Genomic DNA, 21915 nt, shown 5'->3' on the forward strand with positions numbered 1-21915 from the left:
CATTATTCTAGATGACTTTCACACCTTCTCCTGTTTCCTCAAGCCCCTATCACCTTAACCTTACTATTTTGCTGGGGGGGGGGGGAGAAAAATCAATCAGAAGTGAACTTTAACAGACTTACTCTCGCACTTGTATTTACTGCTAACATCTATACCCCCATACACTGCCTTTCTACCTGTTTGCACAGATGAATGAGCTGTCTCCTGTCTAAAGGCAGCCCCTCCATTTGTGCATTAGATTCCACGTCACCTGTCAAAGCAACTTGTCAGGTAATTCTCTCTCTAACTTTTTTCTTTCTATAGACTTATCTTATTAATATACAATGTGTTATTTTTTTCCCATTTAAAAAATCCTCCTCTTGATACCCTGATTTGCCCACCAGTTACTACCCTGCTTCTTTGCCCCCTTGGCTGCAAAACTTCTTACAAGAGTTGGTTTTTTTTATTGTGTTCCTCTCTTCCAGTTCTCTCTTAAAATCATGTCAGTGGGGTTTTGACTCCCATCACTCTACTAAAGTTGTTTTTTAAAAAGTCACTACTGACTTTCTCATTACAAAATCCAATAGTTCTTGCACTCATCTTATTTGGTCTGTAAGCAGCCTTTGATGTAGTGTTCACACAGTCCTTCCTTCCCCCTCCCCTCCCCCCCTTCTTCTCCTTCTCTTTTTGAGTCCTCTATACTATATTGACAAAACATTTGGAACTGAAAAAATCTTCCTAGAGACAAGGCCCTGAACACAGAGTCTGTCCCCAACCATAAAGTTTTACATCAACTGTACAGAACAAAATTAGCAACAAGTGATCTTTGGCACTAGAATGGGTAATTCCTTAGCTGTTCAAACAATATCCAAAGTGCACACCACATGACATTAGATTGCTGGTTAACAGTTGAATTTTGCATTTAAATTATCTTAAAAAGTTGGAAGTCCTATCTTAGTTAGTATCAATATGCTAACCATAGCTAACACTTAATGCCTGAGGTAGAGACTTCTGCAAGAGATTTATTAAAGAAAACACAATTGAGAGCACAATCAAGAAAAAGATTTCCAATCATGGAAGCATATAGCCAAATGTCTTTGCTGGTTCAACAAGCCGACCTTTGAAATGCAGAACTCTTGCTTCTTTAATTTCTGTAGAAATTTTGCACAGGAGTAGAACTTTCTTTTGTTTGGACTCCTGGATTTTGGAATACTGCAAATAATGATGTTAGCAGAGTTTGGGTTGTGCACATTCGGTGTTACTAATCACCCTGACACACTTTCTTCATTTGGCGCCCAGAGCTGTGCACCTTCCTGGCTTTATTTTCTACTTCTTGGTTACTCTTTCCAGTCTCCTCCACTGACTCCTTTCCTGCACCACCTCCAGGGCTCAGTCCTTGCTCCTCTGCTATACATACATTTACTTTCCTGGTGATTACATTCAATCTCATGGCTTTAAATACCACCTTTATACCAATATCTCTAGCCCAGATCCTCCCAGACCCCACGCTTGTGTTTCCGGCTGCTCATTCAACATTTCCACTTGAAAGTCTAAGAGATATTTCAAACTCAACATATTCAACTTGAACTCCTGATTTTTCTCTCTCTCCACCACACATGCACCAAGCATACTTCCCCTATAACCTTCTCCTCAATTGATGGCAACTCCATCCTTCCACTTGCTTGGGTTAAACATTTTAGAGTCATGTTTAACTCTGTCTTTCTCTCATACCCCACATCCAGTCTGTCAGGAAATTCTATTGGTTCTTCTTTAAAAAAAAAAAATACATGCTCTGCCACTGCCTCTATAACCTTGATCTGAGCCACCATCATTTCTTGCTTAAACAACTGCAGTAGCCTCCTAACGTGTCTCTGTGCTTCCTCCTTTGCTCTCCTACAGTCTTTTCTTAACTTGGAAGCTGGAGTGGTCCTTTACCGTTCTTACAAAAGCCACCTCGGTAGTTAGACTCAATGGAAGTGAGAAAGGAAGAAAACTGACTTGGCCAAGTGTTTCCTTAGCCTTTTTCTCATATCCACTGCGCATCCGCCCTTTCTAGGAAGGGACCGATACAGTCTTTCACATCCCTGGTCAGCCCTTTCTCCAGATCCTCCCTTAGGTGCCCTTCTACTCTGACTAGTGGTCTTTGGGGGGTGGAGGGGACGGTATTATTCCCTGGGATGGGAATCGGAAGGAATAAAATTCCTCTCCCACTCTCTTCTTCTGTTTTGGTGGGTTGGAGGGCTGGAGCCTTGACAGAGAATGTTTTATTATCAACAGGTGTTCAAGATGTCCTGTAACCAGAGCCTAGATTTGGTCCTTCCTTCATCCCCTCACCTGGAGATGAACCCTGGAGTAGCTGCTCTGTTCCCTAGGGTCAGCCTGGTGTCAGGGCTGCCTGTGCTCGCCTTCTAAGTGAGCCTGAGGGTAGGGGTTTAGCAAACTCATTGGGAATCTTAAACCCACGAAATTATGGCTTCCTGTATCAGTTAGGAAATGCTAAATTAGGTAATCAAGGCATTCTCTCCTCCTCAGCGCAACCTAGATCCAAAAGAGTGTGTGATGTACTATACCTACAGATGACCTGGACATTGTGGAGTACCAGGACTACAGCCAGGAGAGAGGACAAGGAATGCATGTCCTGGCCTGAGGGACCAGAAGTCTCAGGAAGCAGCTTTTAGCCTTAAGCTTGTACATATCACAAAGGAGAATTTCCTCCTAAGCAGTCCTGTCTTGACCTCTCTGCCGATTCACACTTCTCTCCTTCTCCAGCCCCCTTCTCCCACCACCCACCCCCACTGTCCCCACACTCCTGTTCTGAGCTGAGGTCTGATTTGAAGTATATCTTTTTTTTTTTAAATTCATTTTTATTGATTTTTTTAGAGAGAGAGAGAGAGAGAGAAATATTGATGTGAAAGAGAAACATTGATCAGTTGCTTCCTGCACCCCAAACGGAAATCAAACCAGCTACCTTTTGGAGCTCAGGAAGACGCTCAACCAACTGAGCTACACCCGCCAGGGCTTGAAGTATATCTTTTAACCTCCACTTTTTCTCCCTCTATTTCATCTTTTTTTTTTTCCTGGTGTCTCTTTAATGCCTTGTTGGACCTACTTAATTTCCCCTATAGATTGTAGAGTCATCTTTGGACAGTTTTAGGTTCCATCCCTCTATTGCTACCTCAGCCTTGGGTTAGGCAGGTGACCTGCTACGAGTGAGTATTTTGAGTTAAACTGGTGGCAGATAACTAGCAATTGACTTTCTAGCATTTAGCTTCCTAACCCCCAAACCTGCTAATTCTCTTGACTTTCTGGAAAGTCTTGGAACCCAGAATGCCCTCCCCCCCCCCCCGAACCTTTGACTCCTTGGATCCTTGCCCTTCTTTAAACTCGGGGTCACTGGGGCAGGTCTGGAGGTGTGTCCCTCAATGGACTGTGGTGCTTGGACTTTGGTAGTCACTGTGGATACTGTGTTAAATAATTTTCACTTTTTCATTAGATGTTTGATTTGGATTTTGCTGGTTTTTTAAAAATATTTTTATTATAAAATATTTAATACATATAAATATCTATGATATATAAGGTATGAAGCATAATAAAATAAACACTATGTACTTCTCACTACATTTTTTTTTCTTAAATCAATCTGGTCTTTCTTTTTTTAAAAAATACATCTTTATTGATTTCAGAGAGAGGAAGGGAGAGGGAGAGAGAGAGATAGAAACAGCAATGATGAGAGCGTAGTCATTGATCGGCTGCTTCCTGCACGCCTTCTACTGGGGATCGAGCCTGCAACCCGCTGACCGGGAATCAAACCGCAATCTCCTGGATCCTAGGTCGATGCTCAACCCCTGAGCCATTTTTAAATGCTTAATTAACAGTAATATTCAATCCCTTGTCCCCTGGCTTCTCCTTTCCCATTTGCCCTCAGTGGGGTTACAAACAGTGGGAAGAGCAGTGGAGAAGAGTTGAGGGTCACCCTCCCCTCTCTAAGAAGGTGTCCCCAGGCCTACATGTGTCTAGTGGGGGGGCTTGGCATTGACCATTGGTGGTGTTACTCCTGTAACAGGAAAGCTGTTCGGGACAGTGTATCTTCCTCAGTTTCTCTCTTCCAATAGCACAGAATATCTCTTCACCATGACTCTTCCAAGAGGACCTCTGACAGTTTTGGTTTCTTCTTCTGGACATCTGTGTTCCCTTTTGCCCTTGCCCTCTGTAAGCCTGAAGATCTGCGGTGATTCAGATAGCCCTGGGCTGCTTCATTGATTTTTCATCCTGCTCCATTTTGTCTGGCTCCTCTGAGCTCAATATCTAGCGATAAACTGGCCAGGTTTGCCTGCCAGGTCTCGCCACAGGCAGGGCAAAGGCAGCTTTCCCTCTTGCCCGGAGACATTTGATATCATTAGCATCTGCTGCAGCAGGTAGTGGCCATCAGCAGCTGTGGGCTTTACTGGACTGAGAGTGTACTTACCCTGAGACACAGGAACTGACAATCTCGTAGGATGTGAATGTACACAAGTAACATAGTATATTGTTAACATATTTCAGTGAAATCATCTGTTTGAGGTATTATCTTAGTAATTAACTGTAAGGAAGAAGATTCCCTTAATTAGCTAAGGTAAAAAGGCAAAATGAAATGGACTGCGAAGGCAGAGGGAAATCTCTCAGTGCCAAATTTCAGGCAGTTAGCCTTTTCCACTGGATGGAAAGGCAGCTTCTTGGGATCTCAGGAGCACTCATCTCTGCCCCTCACAGCCCACCCACTGCCAGTTTGTTTCTGCTCCTACAAACTGTTTGACCGACATGTGTCTCTGGCTTGTCTTATTGCTGTCTCTGACTGGCTCTACATGGCCTTTTAGTTAAGCATCCACGGTCATCCAATAAGAGTCTTTACAGCAGGGGTTGTTATCCTGGGGTCCATGGATCCCTTGAGAATCCATGCTTGGAATTCAAGTTTTCATGAATTGGATGGGGGAACAAATTGTATCTTTATTTTCATTAATCTGTAACTGAAATTTAGCATTTCCTTTTATTATAAATGTAAGCAAAAACCACTGTGGTACTAGCACTATCTGTGATTTTGTCGCCAAAGAAATCACATATTTTCCTATCTTTTTATAGTTGCTGCAGATATCATGAAATACAGTTTATGCTCATCACTACTTGAAATTATGGTAGTTGATAGACCCACTGCTAGATCTTGTAATTTAATGTGTTGATAAAGAAGCACATGTTATTATATTGTAAATTTGTTTTTTTTTTTAATATTTGGATAATGGCATTTTAATTAATTGGTCTTTTTGGTAATTCTATATATTTTATTTTGTGCATTTAAAAATGGTCCACAGCCTTCACCAGATTGCCAGGGGAGTGCATAGCATTAAAAAGAAAGCAAACAAACAAACCACCTAAGGATCCATGCTCTGGGACTTTCAGGTCATATAACTGATGGAGAGAATCTGGTCAGGGATTGAGTTCTCTTAGGTCAGGTGTCCACCCTTCATCTAATTAGCTGGGGCCAGGGGATTAGGGTCACAGAGTACGAATCTGCCCCCCTCCCTCATCTTGCCTTACCTTGGAGGGCTGTGGGCGGATAGGACATACTTCCAAAGAGGGTAGCTTCACTGAGCTGGGCACCTTAGTTTACTCTGTAGTCATCTGTACTTGATATACAGAACAGTTTTCTTTCATAGTCATATTGTACCATCCATCTAGAAAATATGTGCTTTTGCTCATCAAAGGAACCAGGAAGTAGAGTGTAGATATGCAAATATGAATTCAGAAAGAGCCACACTGAGGGCACTAAGTAGCGTTATGTTAGTGTGGTAAGAAAACATAGTTAGTGATTGGAATGATAGTAAAGTTTGATGTCAAATGAAAAAGATATATTTACCCTTCCCCTCACTCAGGATCCTGGATCCTGGGAGAGCCACTCTTCCGTGCTCATTTTCTCCAGATTATAGTTTTTTCCACGTTGACTATGGAAGGGCTCAGTGTATTCATCTAAGATTTGCAAAGTCCTTATACCAGGAGAACCACATGATACTTACTACCTGCTCAAAGAGGGGCAAGGGGGATTAAGCCAAGATTAATCTGGGGCTGAGTTAGGAATCTGAGTGGAGATTTCCAGAGAATCTCATTTTCCTGAGACAATGACAATCTCACACAGATTTTGCTGTGAAACATCATTTCCCACATTACATTGTTTCTCCTTGCCAGGTTTTCTACAGTCCCATCATTACTTCTGCTAGATCTGGCAGCAGTGATTTGGGCTAGAGCTATTAGTTGGCTGGTTCCTGTGGATTTGCCTCCTGTTTTCGACTCAACATGCTGTTCTGATTTAATGGACATACCTTGACCCCAGTCCCACCCTCCAGATCTACCCCATGGTCTTGCTTCTGTTTGCCTCCAATGCAGGTTAAAAGCAGAGAGTTTGGGGATGGAGCTAGGAAATCCCTGACCAGATGAAAATCCTGCCTGCTTTCTGCTGCTCTCTTATAGTAGACTGTGCACAGACCTGTATCACAGAACTGAACATATTTTGCCGAATGCACAATCATTCGTTTATTTCTTTGGACCTAGAACAGTCTGGCTCAGGGAAGGTGTCTAGTGAGTGATTCTTGAATGAATAAATGTATTTGTTTCTGTAGCTTGAGACTTTTTCCCTGATTCTGCTTTCAGAACATTATCTGCTGCTATTAAGCAAAAATTTATGCTCTGCGTGTGTGTGTGTGTGTGTGTGTGTGTGAGAGAGAGAGAGAGAGAGAGAGAGAGAGAGAGAGAGACATAGACACATATATACAGATTTTGTTCATTTAATACAGAATTTAAAGCAGCTTTTCCAGTAATCCTTTTAATTTTATTATCTCCCAGTCCTGGAAAACAGTGTCCCTTTGGCCTATGCCAAGAGTCCGCAGTAGAATATCCTCACTGGAGACGAATTCAGCATCCCTAGACCTCAGGCTGGCTTCAGCAGGTAGCAAGGGGTAAAGTCAGGCTCAACGGTAGAGAAGCTCAGACTCTCTGGGAATCTCGGGGCACTGACTTCGAGAGGTGATGCGGGCTCAGCACTTCCAGCTGCAGCTATTCCTTCTCTGTGGGTCTTAGGGAGACTCATCTTCCTGCCCCCACCGCCACCCCAGCCAGGACATCCCTTGCCTGGTATAGACTGTTCTTGCTCTTAGAGTGCTGATGTGAAGAGCTTTATAAGGAAAGAACTTGCAGAAAAGGCTCTGAGGTTGTGCTGCTGGCCCTAGTTTAAACTTCACTGGGCTGTGAGCATGGGAGTCTAGGACTGCAAAAGGAAGAGCTGAGAAGTAGCCAGAGTTTCGGCCTTTTGCTTTTTGGACTCAGTGAGAGATTGGCAACCAAGGCCTCATGTCTACCTAGGCTAGTCAGAAGAGAGGCCTCAGCCAGGATTGGGATAAACTTCCATCCCAAAGCTCTGCAGCAAATATATACTATAACCTCTATGAGGGCAGTGGCCATGTCTGCACCCCCAAATGGAATTTTCAGCACCTACTTTAGAACCTGGCACATAGTAGATACTTGGTAAACATTTGCTGAATGAACCTGAACTCTAGGAGCTCACAGCCTAGTCGTGGAGACAGGAAACAAGAAAACAGGTAAGTAACTGAAAATACAGTCATTTTGAGGGCAGAGAAGAGAGTGCTATAAGAGCAAATACTTTAGATGATGTGGTGTGGGGGCCAGAAGAAGTGACATTTAAATTGCGATCTGAAAGATGAGAACCAAGCCCTTGAAGAGCAAGGGAGATGGAATTATAGGAGATGCCCTTAAGCCCCTGGCCAGTTCATGGTAATGCTAAGGAGGCAGTCTGCGTGCCTATTTATCTAGATTCTTGTAGGCTATTTATAGAAAAAAAAGAAGGGTCTACTGTTGATTCATGGTTAGTCTGTTCGCCGCTGCCCCCACCCCACACCGTTCCTTACATATCCAGCTTTGTTTTATAATGCCTGAGACCTGGTGTTATTGACTGGGAATCAAAGGCTGCAGTGTATGCCTGGCCACGAAGAACAATTCTTTGTTTATGTGTCTGACTCCCTAGCCAGACTATGAGCTCCTTGAAGGCAGTGAACTCCATCTTCTCCTTAGGACACAGCACGCTATCTGGCATAGCCAACAATTTTGTTTAATGATTGAATTAATAATAACAGTTAATATTTATGGAGTGCTTTCTATGTGCCAGGCTGTCTAGTAACACTTTACATTCATTATCTCATTTAATCTTTATCCTAACTCTATCACGCAGGTGGTGGTATTCCCATTACACAGTTAGAGAGACTGAGGCTTAGAAAGGTAAAGGAATGGACTTGGGATTTGAGCAGTTCAGTTCCAGAGCCTATGCAGCTTTGCTGAAATAAAGCGTGTTTTCTGGTTGCCTTCAAGTAGCTGAGATTGCTTGGAACTTTCAAGGGAAAGAAGGAATTAATATGTTACATACTTTATCTCATTTATGCTCACAACAACCCTCATTGAAGGGAATTATTTTACTCATTTGCAGAAAGGAAAGTGAGGCTCAAACAGATTAAGTTACTTGGCCAAGGTCATAAAAACAAATGTGTAAGTGGTGGACTTTTTTCAGAACTAGTCCCGTGTGACTCTAGATCCCATGCTCTGTCCCCACTCTATGCTAACTCCAGTCACGTGTAGTCACTGGACAGTAACCTGCTCCACTGACTGTGTTAAAGTCATTTAAAAGTTGCCCAGGCCTGTTGGGAGCCTGGGAATCGATTCCTGAAAGAAGGAACAGAGTGGAGAACAGGCAGAGGAGAGGGGAAGAGTAGTGACTTTATCTTTTTATTCACATACCATAACATTTACCAAAAAGTACACACCAAAAGCATACAGTTCTGTGGTTTTACAATATTCAGATTGTTCAACTGTAACTACTGTCTATTTCTGGAACCTTTTCGCACCCCAGAAAGAAACCCTGTACCATATGCAGTCATTCTCCATCCCCTCCCCCAGCTATTGGAAATCACTCACCTGCTTTCTGTCTCTCTGAATTTGCCTATTCTGGATATTTCATAAAAATGGAATCATACAATATATGGTCTTTTGTGTCTTAATTCTTTCTCTTAGCATTATGTTTTCAGGTTTATCCATTAAAGCGAGTACCAGGACTTCATTTCTTTTTATCACAGAATAATATACCATTATATGGCTATATCACATTTTGTGTATCCATTTGTCAGGTGATGGGCAGTCGGGTTGTTTTCACTTTACATCCCCGTGACTGTCCTGTGAGTACCAATTTGTACTTCTCAATCCCTTCACCTTTTTCACTCAGTCTCCCAACACCACTTCCCTCTGGCAACATCAGTCTGTTCTCTGTGTCTGTGAATCTATTTCAGTTTTGTTTGTTTTGTTCTTTAGATTCCACATATAAGTGAAATCATGTATTTGTCTTTCTCTGACTTATTTCACCTAGCATAATACCCTCTAGGTCCATCCATGCTGTCACAAATGGTAAATTTTCATTTTTTTATGGCTGAGTAATATTCCACTGTATATATGTACCATAACATTTTTATTGACTCATCTACTGATGGGCACTTGGGTTGCTTCCATATCTTGACTATTGTAAATAATGCTGCAATGAGCATAGCTGTGCATATAGTCTTTGAAATTAGTGTGTTGGGTTTCTTTGGATATATACCCAGAAGTGGGTCATAAGGCAGTCCCATTTTTAGTGTTTTTCATAGTGGCTGCACCAATCTGCATTCGCAGCACCAGTACACAAAGGTTCCCTTTTCTCCACATCCTTGCTGACACTTGTTGTTTTTGTCAATTTATTGATGGCAGCCATTCCGACAAGTGTGATGTAATAGCTCATTGCGGTTTTCATTGCATCTCTCGAATGATTAGTGACATTGAACATCTTTGCATATGTCTATTGACCATCTGTATTTGGAAAAGTGTCTATTCAGGGAGAGGTTCTTAATTTTAATGTAGTCCAATTTATCAGTTTTTTCCTTTATGATCTGTGTCCTGTTAAGAAACCTTTAACTACCTAAGGTCATGAAGATCAGACCTTGATCACGAGTGTGTGTGTGTGTGTGTGTGTGTGTGTGTGTGTGAGATGTGAGATGTGGTGCTTCACCCTACAGAGTAAGATTTTGCAGGGTGCAGAGGACACTGTGTCACCCTACAGGGAGCAGGCAGGGTGGGGGCAGGGAGCCCGTGAGGTCACAGCCACAGTGGGCTGTGTTCCCAGCTGTCAAGCGTGTAATCTGGAGTGAAAGAGAATCCCTCTGGTGGTAGATGTTCTACAGAGAATACTACCGGGCCCTCTAAATCACCTCTGTGCCCTACAGGCCCAGCTGACTGTCCTCTCTTCTCCACTAAAACAGAAAAAAAAGAAATATGCACTTACTTGCTGTGCTCATGGCACAGGGCAGGGATCCGAGCTTTGAGAGCCAGATGCCTGCCTTGTAGCTGTGATTCTTTTTGTTACTAAACCTGATGCGTTTTCCTTTCTGCTTTCTGCCACACTGCCTCATTCCCATTTGGGAAAGGGATGGCGGGAGGCTAAATTTGAGAGAGGTGCAAAACCCTCGTTCAGAATTACCCCTGATCTGCTGGTCGGAGCCCCCTCCCTGAGCCAGAACTGACAGGAACTGCCTGTTCTTGGAGGAGTGGGAGTAGAGAAACGAAGGAATGAGAGTTGCTGCTGCACTTTCTGAGGGCCTCTGAGGATTTGTCCCCCCAGGAAACCACTTTTGTCCCCCCAGCCCCTTTGCCTCTGTCAGTCGCCCTGCAGACTAGAAAGCCCTGGTTTGTGCTGTGCCTGGGTGGGGCTTCGGGACAGTTTCAGCTCTGGCCCTCCAAAGGGGAGGGGGCGGTTAAGGAGTGAGCAAAGGGTCACAGCTTAGGCTGTACCATTTGCTTGTCACCTTGAGAAGTTCCACCTTGTCTAGCAAAACCTCCTTTCAGAGGCAGCCACCACAAAGGGCTCTTATGAGAGCGGCGGCCCCTGCCCCCACCTTCACTTCCACTCCCTTTGCCATTATTTTTCTTCTGGGGCAGAGCTGAGGGGCCTTCCTGCTATGACTTTGAGGGGCTGTACTTATTTTAAAAGGCAATTTAGAGTCTAGAGCCTCCCCATACCAGAGATTCATTTTTCTGATTTTCTAGTACCATTGGAGGACATCAAGGGGTTCAGTCAGCTTTCCCTCTCTGGAGGGCATTTTGCCTTTTCCCTCTCTCAGCCTCTTGAGCTATTTGGAGATTTAAAAAGGAGGTGAGAGCTAGCATCTAGTACGACTAGACCTCAGAACCGGGACCAGCCTTCCTCTGGGGTGGGTGCAAGGGAGAAATGGGTGTCTCATTGGGTGATTCTAAAAGGCATCAGAGTGTCGTGTTCAGTGTATGTGCTGGAGTTCAGCTTCCCGGGTCTTCTGCCTCCCTGTTCGACTACTTTCTAGCTGTGGCCTTGGTCAAGTTACTTAACCTCTCTGAGCCTTTGTTTTCTCACAGGCAAAACGAGAATGATTTTAGTGTCAAGCTGATAGGATTACTGTGGAGATTAATTAAGATAATGCATTAAATGCTTAGCCTAGTACCTACTACTTTGAATGCATTCCAGAATGTTAACTTTATCAATATTATTCAAGCTTTCTGTTTGGACCTCTCTGTATTGTTTTTCTTCCCACCTCCCTTCTCTTCTGACTGCGTAGCTCAGGGAGCTAGGTAGGCCACAAGTGGAGCTACAAAAATAAGAATAATATAAGTAAGACTGCACTTTATCTCAAACTGTTTTGAACTCTGCACCTATCTCATCTCCATTCTTTTCCAGCACCATGAGAGAGTGAGGCAGCAAAATTATCCCATTTTGGTAGGTGACCACAAAGAAAGTGAATCACTGATTTGACTAGATTGCATACATGTGTGCTTGAATGTATGTATATGTGCATTCATCCATCCTCCCACCTTGTTTTAAAAGGGTGGAGGGGTGAAGTGGACTATAATTAATTTGCAAGTTCCAAACACAAGATTAAGTTCAGGTCTCGCTGTTTTTTCTTAGCCGAGCCCAGCGTTGAGTGGGTGGTGCTCAGGAGTCGGAGGCGGATGGGAGAGCGTGGGGAGGTCAGCGACAGCAGGGCGGAATGGTCAGGGTGGGCCTTGTGCAGCACAGACCCAAACAAAGCTGAACCAGACCAAACACAGGAGCAGTGTCAGCTGTCTCGTCGACTTCACACACGATCTTCAAGGGCAGCATGCCTTGTATACTTAGGGTACTGTGTTCTCTCCCAAATCACCAAGGTTTGTGCTCAGTGAACTGAGAACAGAGGGGTGTTCTATGAGGGATAAAACAGAGGGACCCCTGGGGTTGGATCTTGCCTGAAACTCAGAAGTGGCTCATCCAAGTGAGATGCTGTGGAAAAATTTGAAGCGAGGAGAAGGGAGAGCGAGATGGTTGTCTTTTAAAAATCTGGACATCACCATATCTCTCTTCTTTTTTTGTCCTATTATTGACCTAGGACCCACAGACTCTGAAGAAACTGTGAGATTCATCCTATCAAAAACCATCTGGCTGTGCCCTGGCCAGTGTGGCTCAGTTGGGTGGAGCATCATCCTGTGCACTGAAAGGTTGCCGGTTCGATTCCCAGCCAGGGCACATATCTAGGTCATAGGCTCGATCCCCAGTGGGGGCAGGTACAGGAGGCAACCAATTGATGTTTCTCTCACATGGATGTTTCTCTCTCTCTCTCCCTTCCTCTCTCTAAAATCGATAAAACATATCCTCAGGTGAGGAATAATAAAAAAATAAGCCATTTGGATGACATATCTGCAGGTCCTGTTTGTGTACTACTTTCAAAATAGTCTTTGTTGGGTTTATTACTTTTTTAAAAATATATATCTTCATTAATTTCAAAGAGAGGAAGGAGAGGGAGAGAGAGAGAGACAAACATCAATGATGAGAGAGTCATTGATCGGCTGCCTCCTGCAGGCCCCTGACTGGGAATCAAGCCCACAACCCAGGCATGTGCCCTGACCGGAATCGAACCGGGATCTCCTGGGTCCCAGGTCGATGCTCAATCGCTGAGCCACGCGGGGCCGGGCGAGTGTATTACTTTAAGATGGAAATGCCATGGCAGAGCCTCTTGCACAAGCCACTTTAGGGAGCAGGGAATGGTGGTGAGAACGGGTTCCTGGCTGAAGCGTTGATGGACAAGTTAGACTGTGTGGAATACTTTTGCTAACACTTTCTGACGAGCAGACTGTGCTTTGTGTGCTCTAGAGAGGGTAGCTTTACTCTCCTGTATTAATACCCTCCCCCCCCCCCCAAAAAAAAGAGGGTCAGGAGAATGAAAGTGAACCTTTGGCCTCTTAGGTAGGTCCTGAATATGGGGACAGTGAAGGAGATCTCTGAGAGGCAGCAAGAGCAGTGGGGGAGGTAAGGAGGCATAACGTACAGTAGAACTGAACAGGCAACCTTTGCAAATATTAACTTGTGTACTCCTGCCAGTCTCATACGAGTCGGTGTTGGTCTCATTTTTCTGGTGAGGGACAGAAGCTAGAAGAGGTTAGTAACATAGCTGCCAACTGGCAAAGCCAGGACTGAAAACCAGGACCTTCTGATACAAAAGCCGTGCGCCTGGGTCCTTTACAGAGACAGGAGTGGACTAGAGTGGCGATGGTGGTCAGTAAACCACCCACCGATTGTCTCCCTGCTCTGGGCTTTGACTAGTCCCTGGATTGTTAGAAGGCAGTATGCTTGGGGGTGCAGTGGGGAAGGGTTAACAATTGAGTCAGACCCTGGCTTCTCTGTACACTACAGCATTAGGGCATTTCTTGAGTTGCCTTGGCACTGGACTGGGGCCAGGCAAGAAAAGTCCCTGTGTGCCTGGCAAAGGGGAGGGACACATTTCTTAAATACTTACTCTGTTCTCATTTAATTCTTTCACAAACTATGATGTAGATGTTGTTAATCTCTCCCCCATCATATCTGTCTCCACCTTCCCTCCCTCCCCTCCCCCTCTCCTCCCTGCCTTCCTCCCCTTTCTCCTTCCCCCCCTCAAAATAAGATGCTGATTAAGTGTAATAACTTACCCAAAATGTCACAGCTAGCAAATAGAAGACAGAAGACCTTAGGTACAAATCAAAGGCTTTGAGACTCTAAAGACAGAACTTACAGCTTTTTTTACTTCTCTTTTTTCCTAAGAAATTTTTTTTTTTTACACTAATTCCTGGATAGTCTTGCTTCTTCCCCTTTGAGTGAGAAGCCACTTGTTGGGAACCTGTCCTGTGGTTGTGACTTTGTCACAGTCAGTGTCAGGGCCTCGGGACTGTGCCAGCTTCTGGGGCTGGTACCAGCACCAAAGACCTGCTCAACGCTGGTGCTGGGGAGCGCCAGTTGCTCATTTCCCCTTTCTCTTCTTTCAAATCTCCATTCTTAGCCTGGGCCCACATTGAGTAGGGTGAGCAGTGTGTCAGGGCCCAGCCTTTCCTTACCCAGGATCCTAAAGGTTTCTTTTCTGAAACAGCCCCAGAGAAAAGGAGAAATGAGATGGGGGTGGGTGGGGTGGGATCAGACCGTCAATTTCTAGTTGAAAGTGGCAGTTGGGATCTCGCCAACAGATCCTGTTGGGGTCAGAGAGTAGGAGGGAGTCTTAGGATCCTGAACCATGGGGAGTGAATTTTAGATTTGATGGAGATGGGAGTTATTGCTGAGAGGGGAGTGTGGGCCCTCGGTACCAAGATGAGTTGCAGTAGAGACGAGAGGGAAATAAAATGCCCTGTAGGATTTCTATACCTTTAGTGTCCTGAAAGCTTCTGATATACTGTATAGCAGGGGCTAAAGTCCCAGTGGACTGGAGATGGGAGAGTAAAATTGCCCTTGGAGACAGGGGAGGAATATAGCTCTTGTAACTACTGAAACGTCACAGAACTGGCAGTGAGCAGTGAAGAAGTACTAGGCGGGTTTTCGTGGATGTAGCAGAAAGACTAAAAAGGGAAACCTAGAGGAAGCTTCTGATTCCTCACTGTTGTATTGATATTAGTTTGGAGCCAAGGAAGCTTTGGCAGGCTGTTGTATCTAGAGAAACCACTTTATAAAACAAAGGGAAATTCCCACAGGCATATCCTTAATTCAGAATGTGAGTCCTTTGCAATCCCCTGGATATGAATTTAGCCTTCTGGTCTCATTGCTCACGAGATATGTCTTTTCACACCTTTGCACCTCAGAAACTTCCAACACATTCACAGTTTAACCTTGCAAGGTTTGACTTGGTGCCCCCACCTCCAAAGCTTTTTGAGGCCAAGATTTGTCCCTTTCTGCCCTGGCCAGCATGGCTCAGTGGTCAGTGCATTGGCCTTGCGCACTGAAAGGTTGAGAGTTTGATCAAAATATCCTCAGGTGAGGATTAACAGGGGGAAAAAAAAAATTCATCCCTTTCTTCTTCTCTGGGTTCCTATTACCCTTTGTTTGTAATTCTGTTAGAGCATAACACTTGAAAAAAATATATTTTTATGTATCTCCCTATCTCCCTTTGAGCAGGAACTCTGCCTTATTCCTGTTTGAGGAGGGAGGGACTGACGCATCCATTTCCCTGCCCTCAGTCCTGCAGGGCTTGGCACCGTAGAGCCTCCCCTTTTTTGCTGAGTAGAATTGATTCTGGTTAATCAGATGAACACATTAAACAGTAGAACACATTACACAGTACTCTTCCCCTCCCCACTGTGGGCAGTGACCCGCTTTGTGGCTGGTACACCTTGCACCTGGCTCAGTCGTACTTCTAGCGGGGGCACTGCTATTTGCTTTTCTTAGTCCTGACTCCGGCATTCTCCCTTTGATCTCTGCCACCCGCCCAGCTCGCCCCTGCCATTGTCCTGGGCAGGGAGCTAAAGTTCCTCCTTGCCATACTCTGGCCTCTCCACCTCTCTTCCCTAGCATATTCTGCAGACGATGCCCAGGGAATCAGTGATGACAGGGAAGGGCTAGAATAAGATTAAGGCTATGGCCATTCAGCCCCTGAGGCTTCCAGGTAGGGCCAGCTGCCTCTTTTTTATCTGTTCACTTTTTTATTGTCGCCTGAGGGAGCTTGTTCCTGGGCTGAATGGAATATAGGCAGATCATCTGTGATGTGAGGGATTGAGGGTTGTGATCCTGGGAAAGGCTGTATTTCCCTTTTAACTGAAATTCTGCTGTTCAGAGAAGTAAGTACTGTAGTCATTATATTTGTGGGCCCTGAAGCCAGACTGTTTAGATTCTAATCCTGTTCCATCACCTACTAGCTGTGGCCTCCTCAGGGAAATGGGACAGTAGCCTACCATGTTCATTCATTCACAAATAGTTATTGCTCCCCTACTATGGGCCAGGTTGTTCTAGGTGCCAAGGAAATAGCAGTGAATTAGACAGAATGGGCTAATGCAGTAAATACTTAGAGCAGTGTCTAGCATGTAGTAAGTACCAGCAAGCGGACTGATACTTCTGTCCTCGTACTTTGGCAGCAACCGTAGGACCAGATCCCCTAAGAAGGGGAAGGATAGAGGGAGGTAATATATAGGTTCTAGGTTTGGATTCAGGTCCAGGATGGCCCTGGCTCTAGTAGCCTTTCAGTTCTGGCACTTCATTTTGAGACTAAATACATGGCCTGGCTAATGATCACCCTGGAAAATTGATGAGTCTGTTAAGTTCCATAGGAAGGGCAGGAGGAGATGACCCTGGATGCCTAGATTCTGCCTAGCCCATTTGTACAAACAGTGCAGCGCCAGCCAAGCTGTGTGTGGATGACGCAGAGAGGCCACATCTCTTGAGCACAGTGAAGGGAGATCCTAGAGACATGAGACAGAAGGGAGGAGAACAGCTGTTGGCTCTCCCCTGTCAGGGCCCTCTGGCTGTGGAGTAGAGGACTTTGTGGGGCAGGAGGTGGCTTGGAGATTGGAGAGCTGAACCTGGAAGGAGAGTGAGGTGAGGTGGATGTGTGCCCTGATAGTTGGCCTTCCCTTTTCAGTTCATTCCTCAGGTAATGCTGCCGAAGAGAACTGTTTTACTCCTAGTGCGATTACTGGCTAGAAATAAAGTTTGCACTAATGGTTTCTGATTCATTGTCTGTGGTTTCCAGTAAAAGTCCAAGACTGGTATAATCTTAAGGGTGGGAATTGGATTAGAGTAGAAATGTATGTTGCATTTCCTGGGGCCAACAAGTTTGTCAGCTCCCACCATGCTCAGGGAAAGATAACTGGAAAGCCTTGACTACTGCTCAGCAACTACCTCACTGCGTCTCCTGCATTCTCTCTTCCGTCTTTCTCCCACAGGGCGCTTTCAGAAATGAATGCCCTTCTAGTCCAGAGAAAGTGCCCTTGACAAGAGATATGGGCCAATCCAGGATTTTTGGGTTGGTTCCCATATGAGCGGCTGGCATGACTTCCTTGGAGACCTGCTACCTTGGCTGGGAACCATAACAATTTGCATGCATAGGGACAGATGAAGTAGTTCTGGGCCCTTTCCAAGATGCTTAAGTGCAGCCAGGTTTGGGAACACCGGATACCATACTCTTTCATCTTGTTTTTATTGCCCTTTCTTCAGTCTTCAGCATTATTTCACCTCAGTTCAGCCAATATATGAAAGTCAAACTAGGCAAAGCATTTTGCTGTGAATATAAATCTACACGGTTCATTCTATATTGAAGGAAACATAAATATAATGTGATTATAACAGTGTTTCTCAACTTTTTTTTCATTAACACCTCCCTAAGGAACCTTTTAAGACCTTTTTTCTTAATCACCACCACCACCCAGTATTTTAGTATCAAAATATACCAAAATTCTGTTTATGTTTATATATATCTGTGCTTTATGCTTTAAAAGAGCAATTTTTTTTTTTTACCCCCAAGAACCAATTTTCATCCCCTTGAGGGGATCTCGCCATTGAGAGTTCATGGATTGTAACTAAGCACAGTGGGATCGCAGTAGGGAATATAAAATTAAAATAGTAACCTGTACAGCTCAGAGACACTTTAGGTACAGTGATTTCCTAAAACAGGCCTCTAAGAGATCATCACTTTAGGAGAAAGAGCCTAGAGACCTGTGGGGCATTCATGGGAAATCGTAATAGACCTAAATGTTGGGGGAAATAAAGACACATGTTTGGAAATTGCCTTTCAGAGAAGATCTCTCAAGAGGTCTTAGTGTTGGTCCCAACAGGCTTAGATATGGGTGCCCTCTATGGTATCTGAGTTCTTTTTTTTTTTTAAATATATCTTCATTGATTTCAGAGAGAAAAAGGGAGAGGGAGAGAGAGAGATAGAAACAGCAATAATGAGTCATCACTGATCAGCTGCCTCCTGCACGCCCCCGACTGGGGATCGAGCCTGCAACCCCGGCATGTGGCCTGACTGGGAATTGAGCCGTGATCTCCTGGATCCTAGGTCCATGCTCAACTGCTGAACCATGCCTGGCCAGGCATAGGATCTGACTTCTTTATATAAATTCTTTTGGGGTTGATACCAGTTCTATCAGTGGAATATAAAGTCCCTTTTCTCTGGCAATACAGTGTAACAAATGACAGCATCTTCTCTCCCCAATAGAAACTTCCAGAGGCATGCAGTGTTGGTGATGGGAAGCCCTTTGTCAGGAGTCTACAGAATCTGTATATGGCAGTCACCAAACAAGAGGTCCAAGTGAGGCAGAAGCATCAAAATGCCGGTGAGTAGCTCCAGGGGAACTTGGTCTCCCTGGGGTTAGAGTTAGGGTCTAGGTTTGTGCTGTCTAGGTTTGTGGTAGCTCTAGCTACTTGTGACTATTTAAGTTTAAATTAATAAAAGTTAAGTAAAATGAAAATTTTATTTCCTCATTTGCTCTAGCCACATTTCAAGTGCTCAACAGCTGCTGGTGGCTACCAAGTTGGACAGTGAAAATATAGACCATTTCCATCATTGCAGAAAGTTCTATAAAACTGATCTGGGCACTTAGGAGAATTAGAGAACCAGGAGAAAGATGAATCTCCCTAGGCATGTCAGGAAATGTGTAGAAGAACAGTTGGCTATTTTGAGTCCAGGAAGGTCTTTTCCTACCTGGTGAAAGTGGGCCTGGGGAATCTTCAGAGTAGAAACAGAGCTTTTCAAAAGTCAGCTGGAAGTTGGATTTGTGGCTACTTCTGTCTGTTTATATATTATTAGTACCAATCCAGGCTTTTGTCAGAATGCTTGGTGAATTCTGATGTCTTCCTGGTAAGAAGAAGGCATTTATGACTGTCTGCCCTTGATCTTTCTGCTTTCAGGAGATCCTCAGACCTCAAATAGTGCCTCCCCACAAGGAACTGATAGCCAATTTCTGAGCCAGCCTGAAGAGCCGGTTTCCTCAGCACCATCCCTCCCAGGGCCTGACACAGAGCCCACAGTGAGTCACGAGCAGCTTCCTGTTTGGCGTTCTGAGCATTGGAGGAGTCCATACCTATAGTCCTCGAGTCAGTGGTCCCTGGAATTGCCACCTAGTTGATCTACCATAATAATATTGGAGGATGTTTGTCACCAGGCTTCCAAACTGTGCCTTTCTAGGTGGAGAGTCATTGTTTCTCACATCTCCTCTCTGCAGTTCTTGTACTGAATGAAGGACCTTGACTTCTTTCTACCTTTTCTGCTTCCAGTGGTGGTCTGTGAGGATGTTCCCTGGGGGAGAAGGGATATATGCACCTCCTCCCTAGGGTCTTATATCATGTTCATTGCCTGACATAGAGTCCAAAACACTGTGTCAGCCACCTCAAGGAGGCCTCATTCTAACCCAGAGCCATGGAGGAAGAAAGGTCCTTTCCTAACTGAAGTAGAACTGCTCAAAACCCTTATTAATTTGTGTTCCTTTTTTCTCTAGGGTACTTCAGTCCCTGCGAAGAGACCTCAGCTGTCCAAGGTCAAGAGGAAGAAGCTAAGGGGACTCTTCAGTTAAATTGTCACTATCTCAACTGCTGAGGATGGACCTGGAGAACAGTTCCTGGTACCACCTTGAAAGGAGCCCCAGGGACAGCAGGATCTCTGACACAGTCACATAGTCGGAGGCAGGATCACTGAAGTTCATGTTCTCTGAATGGGTGCTATCAACTGAGGGAGTCTTGGCTTCAACCCATTGGGCGTTGGTCTTCCCTATCTGAGTGGAAGCTAGTCTCTGGAAACCCCACACCCCCCTCTTTTTTGGTGGAGGTTCTCTAGACCCAGTACCCTACCACGGGCCTTAGGTATATAGGACAAGTTAGCAAAAAGGCACAACATGCTTAGGAAACCTCGTCTATCTTTCTCAGGAGTCCCTACCCAATTCCAGGTGCTCCTCAGAGACCCACTTCTCTCTTTAGCATGGAACAAAAACCCCTCACACTCCCCTCTTTTGAGAGTACTTATTTTGTAGAACACATTACCTACTTCACTCTACTGGATCCCACCCCACTATTGTCTCTGGATAAAGACAGACACTCAGTCCAGTCCTTTGGTTCTTATGCTTCTTTGCTTTGGCCTGCGCTAAGCCTCCATGTAGGAACTTTGATCTTGAGAACTGTCTCCATGGTGGGCACAAGGCAGAGCAGATGGTTTATGCTCTCCTTTGCTCAATTGATGTGGGGTTTTGGGGGGATGGGGGGGTCTGTTTCCAAGGCATAGACAACAGGTTAAACTAAAATATGGGACTGAAATTACAAAGAGCTTCAAACAGTAGGGCCAAGATAGGTTTCCACTGGAGTGGCAGTAAAAGGAATTTTACCTTCCCATAGTGACTAGAAGAACTAGGAAAGATGGGGTGACAGGGAACAGGAAATGGACACAGGAGTTCACCATGGCAGCATAATTGACCTATAGAATGAATAGTGCTTTCAAGAAACAACGTGAAGGCTATGTGAGACAGGCAGAGTCTTAGTTAGAAAGTCAACTCTTTGGACAGATCTGGCAAGGGTAGCAGAACAGAATTGGCAAAGTCCCTTGGCCTCCTCTGCTAGGTTTTTCTACCTAGGTAAACCTTGGAGATACAAGGAGGAAAGTAGGACTCAGATGTTAACTGGGAGCTGTTAGGTAGAGGAAGGGGTCAGGGACAGAACCCACAGAGGCCTTTTCTGGTTTACTTACATGTGGTGGTCAAATGCCTCCTCGCCCTCATATCCTCTCTAGCTGGGACTGGTGTTTCTGCCTCATGTCAGGTCATGGGAGAGCAGACAATCCAAGCAATAATGAAACAATAATGATTATAATGAGAACAACAATAACAACATTTACTGAGCAGTTAATGTATACCAGGTCAATAAGCTCCTGACATTGAACTTCACAGCAACGCATAAGGAAGATACTGTAACCCACTGGGAAATCGAGTCTTGAAGAGATTGAGTGGCTTCTCAAAGATCACACAGCTAGTAAGTAACAGCCAGAGTTTGAACCCAGACAGCTGAGTTCATCATTCTATACACACTGAAAACATTTTCCAGGGAGGCTGTCGGGTCCTTTCCTATCTTCCACTGTGACATCCTTTTCCTGTGACCCTGCCTACCTTCAATGGGATGTTCTACTCGTCATTGCTCTTCAAGGCAGGAAACTTTAAGGGCTCCGGGACTTACCCCCATGCCCCTGCCTGCTGGCAGAGTCTGAGAGCTCCACTAGGGCTCATCCCAGTTGCTGCTGATAACTGCCTTTCCCTCTAGACCACAGTGTACCAGGGTGCACCCCACAGTCGTGACTGTCATTGAATGAGTTGGGAAAACAATCTATAGATGGCTCATTTTGTTCTTTAGTTTCTTTTCCGCATAATTTAGATAGCCAGATTTCAGGATCCACGAGAAATGAGGCCACTGGGAAATGGAAAGACTTCCCCAGCAAGCTGGGAAAAAATGTGGGCTCTTTACCTGGACAATCCCTCTACCTTTAGAGCACAGTCTCCAGAGCAGACCTTTTTAATCATGGGGGGCCAGGGGTTTGTGAATCCCCCCAAATTATAAGTAAAATCCTA

At 44.8% G+C, this 21915-nt stretch overlaps 1 protein-coding gene across 4 annotated transcripts in view; it reads left to right on the plus strand.

The window, feature by feature from the left end:
- Positions 1-20410, plus strand: part of NHEJ1 (non-homologous end joining factor 1) — a 71613-nt gene extending 51203 nt beyond the window's left edge. For all 4 annotated transcript variants that reach the window (XM_081143299.1, XM_081143298.1, XM_081143300.1 and 1 more), the window contains 3 exons: positions 18531-18648; positions 19223-19341; positions 19810-20410. In XM_081143299.1, the coding sequence (XP_080999425.1) occupies positions 18531-18648; positions 19223-19341; positions 19810-19884 (312 nt within the window). In that variant the 3' untranslated portion in view covers positions 19885-20410. The remainder of the gene's footprint in view (positions 1-18530; positions 18649-19222; positions 19342-19809) is intronic.
- The last annotated feature ends 1505 nt before the right edge of the window (positions 20411-21915 follow it).

The sequence above is a fragment of the Miniopterus schreibersii genome, assembly GCF_964146895.1.
Source record: "Miniopterus schreibersii genome assembly, chromosome: 7".
Classification (NCBI taxonomy): Eukaryota; Metazoa; Chordata; class Mammalia; order Chiroptera; family Miniopteridae; genus Miniopterus; species Miniopterus schreibersii.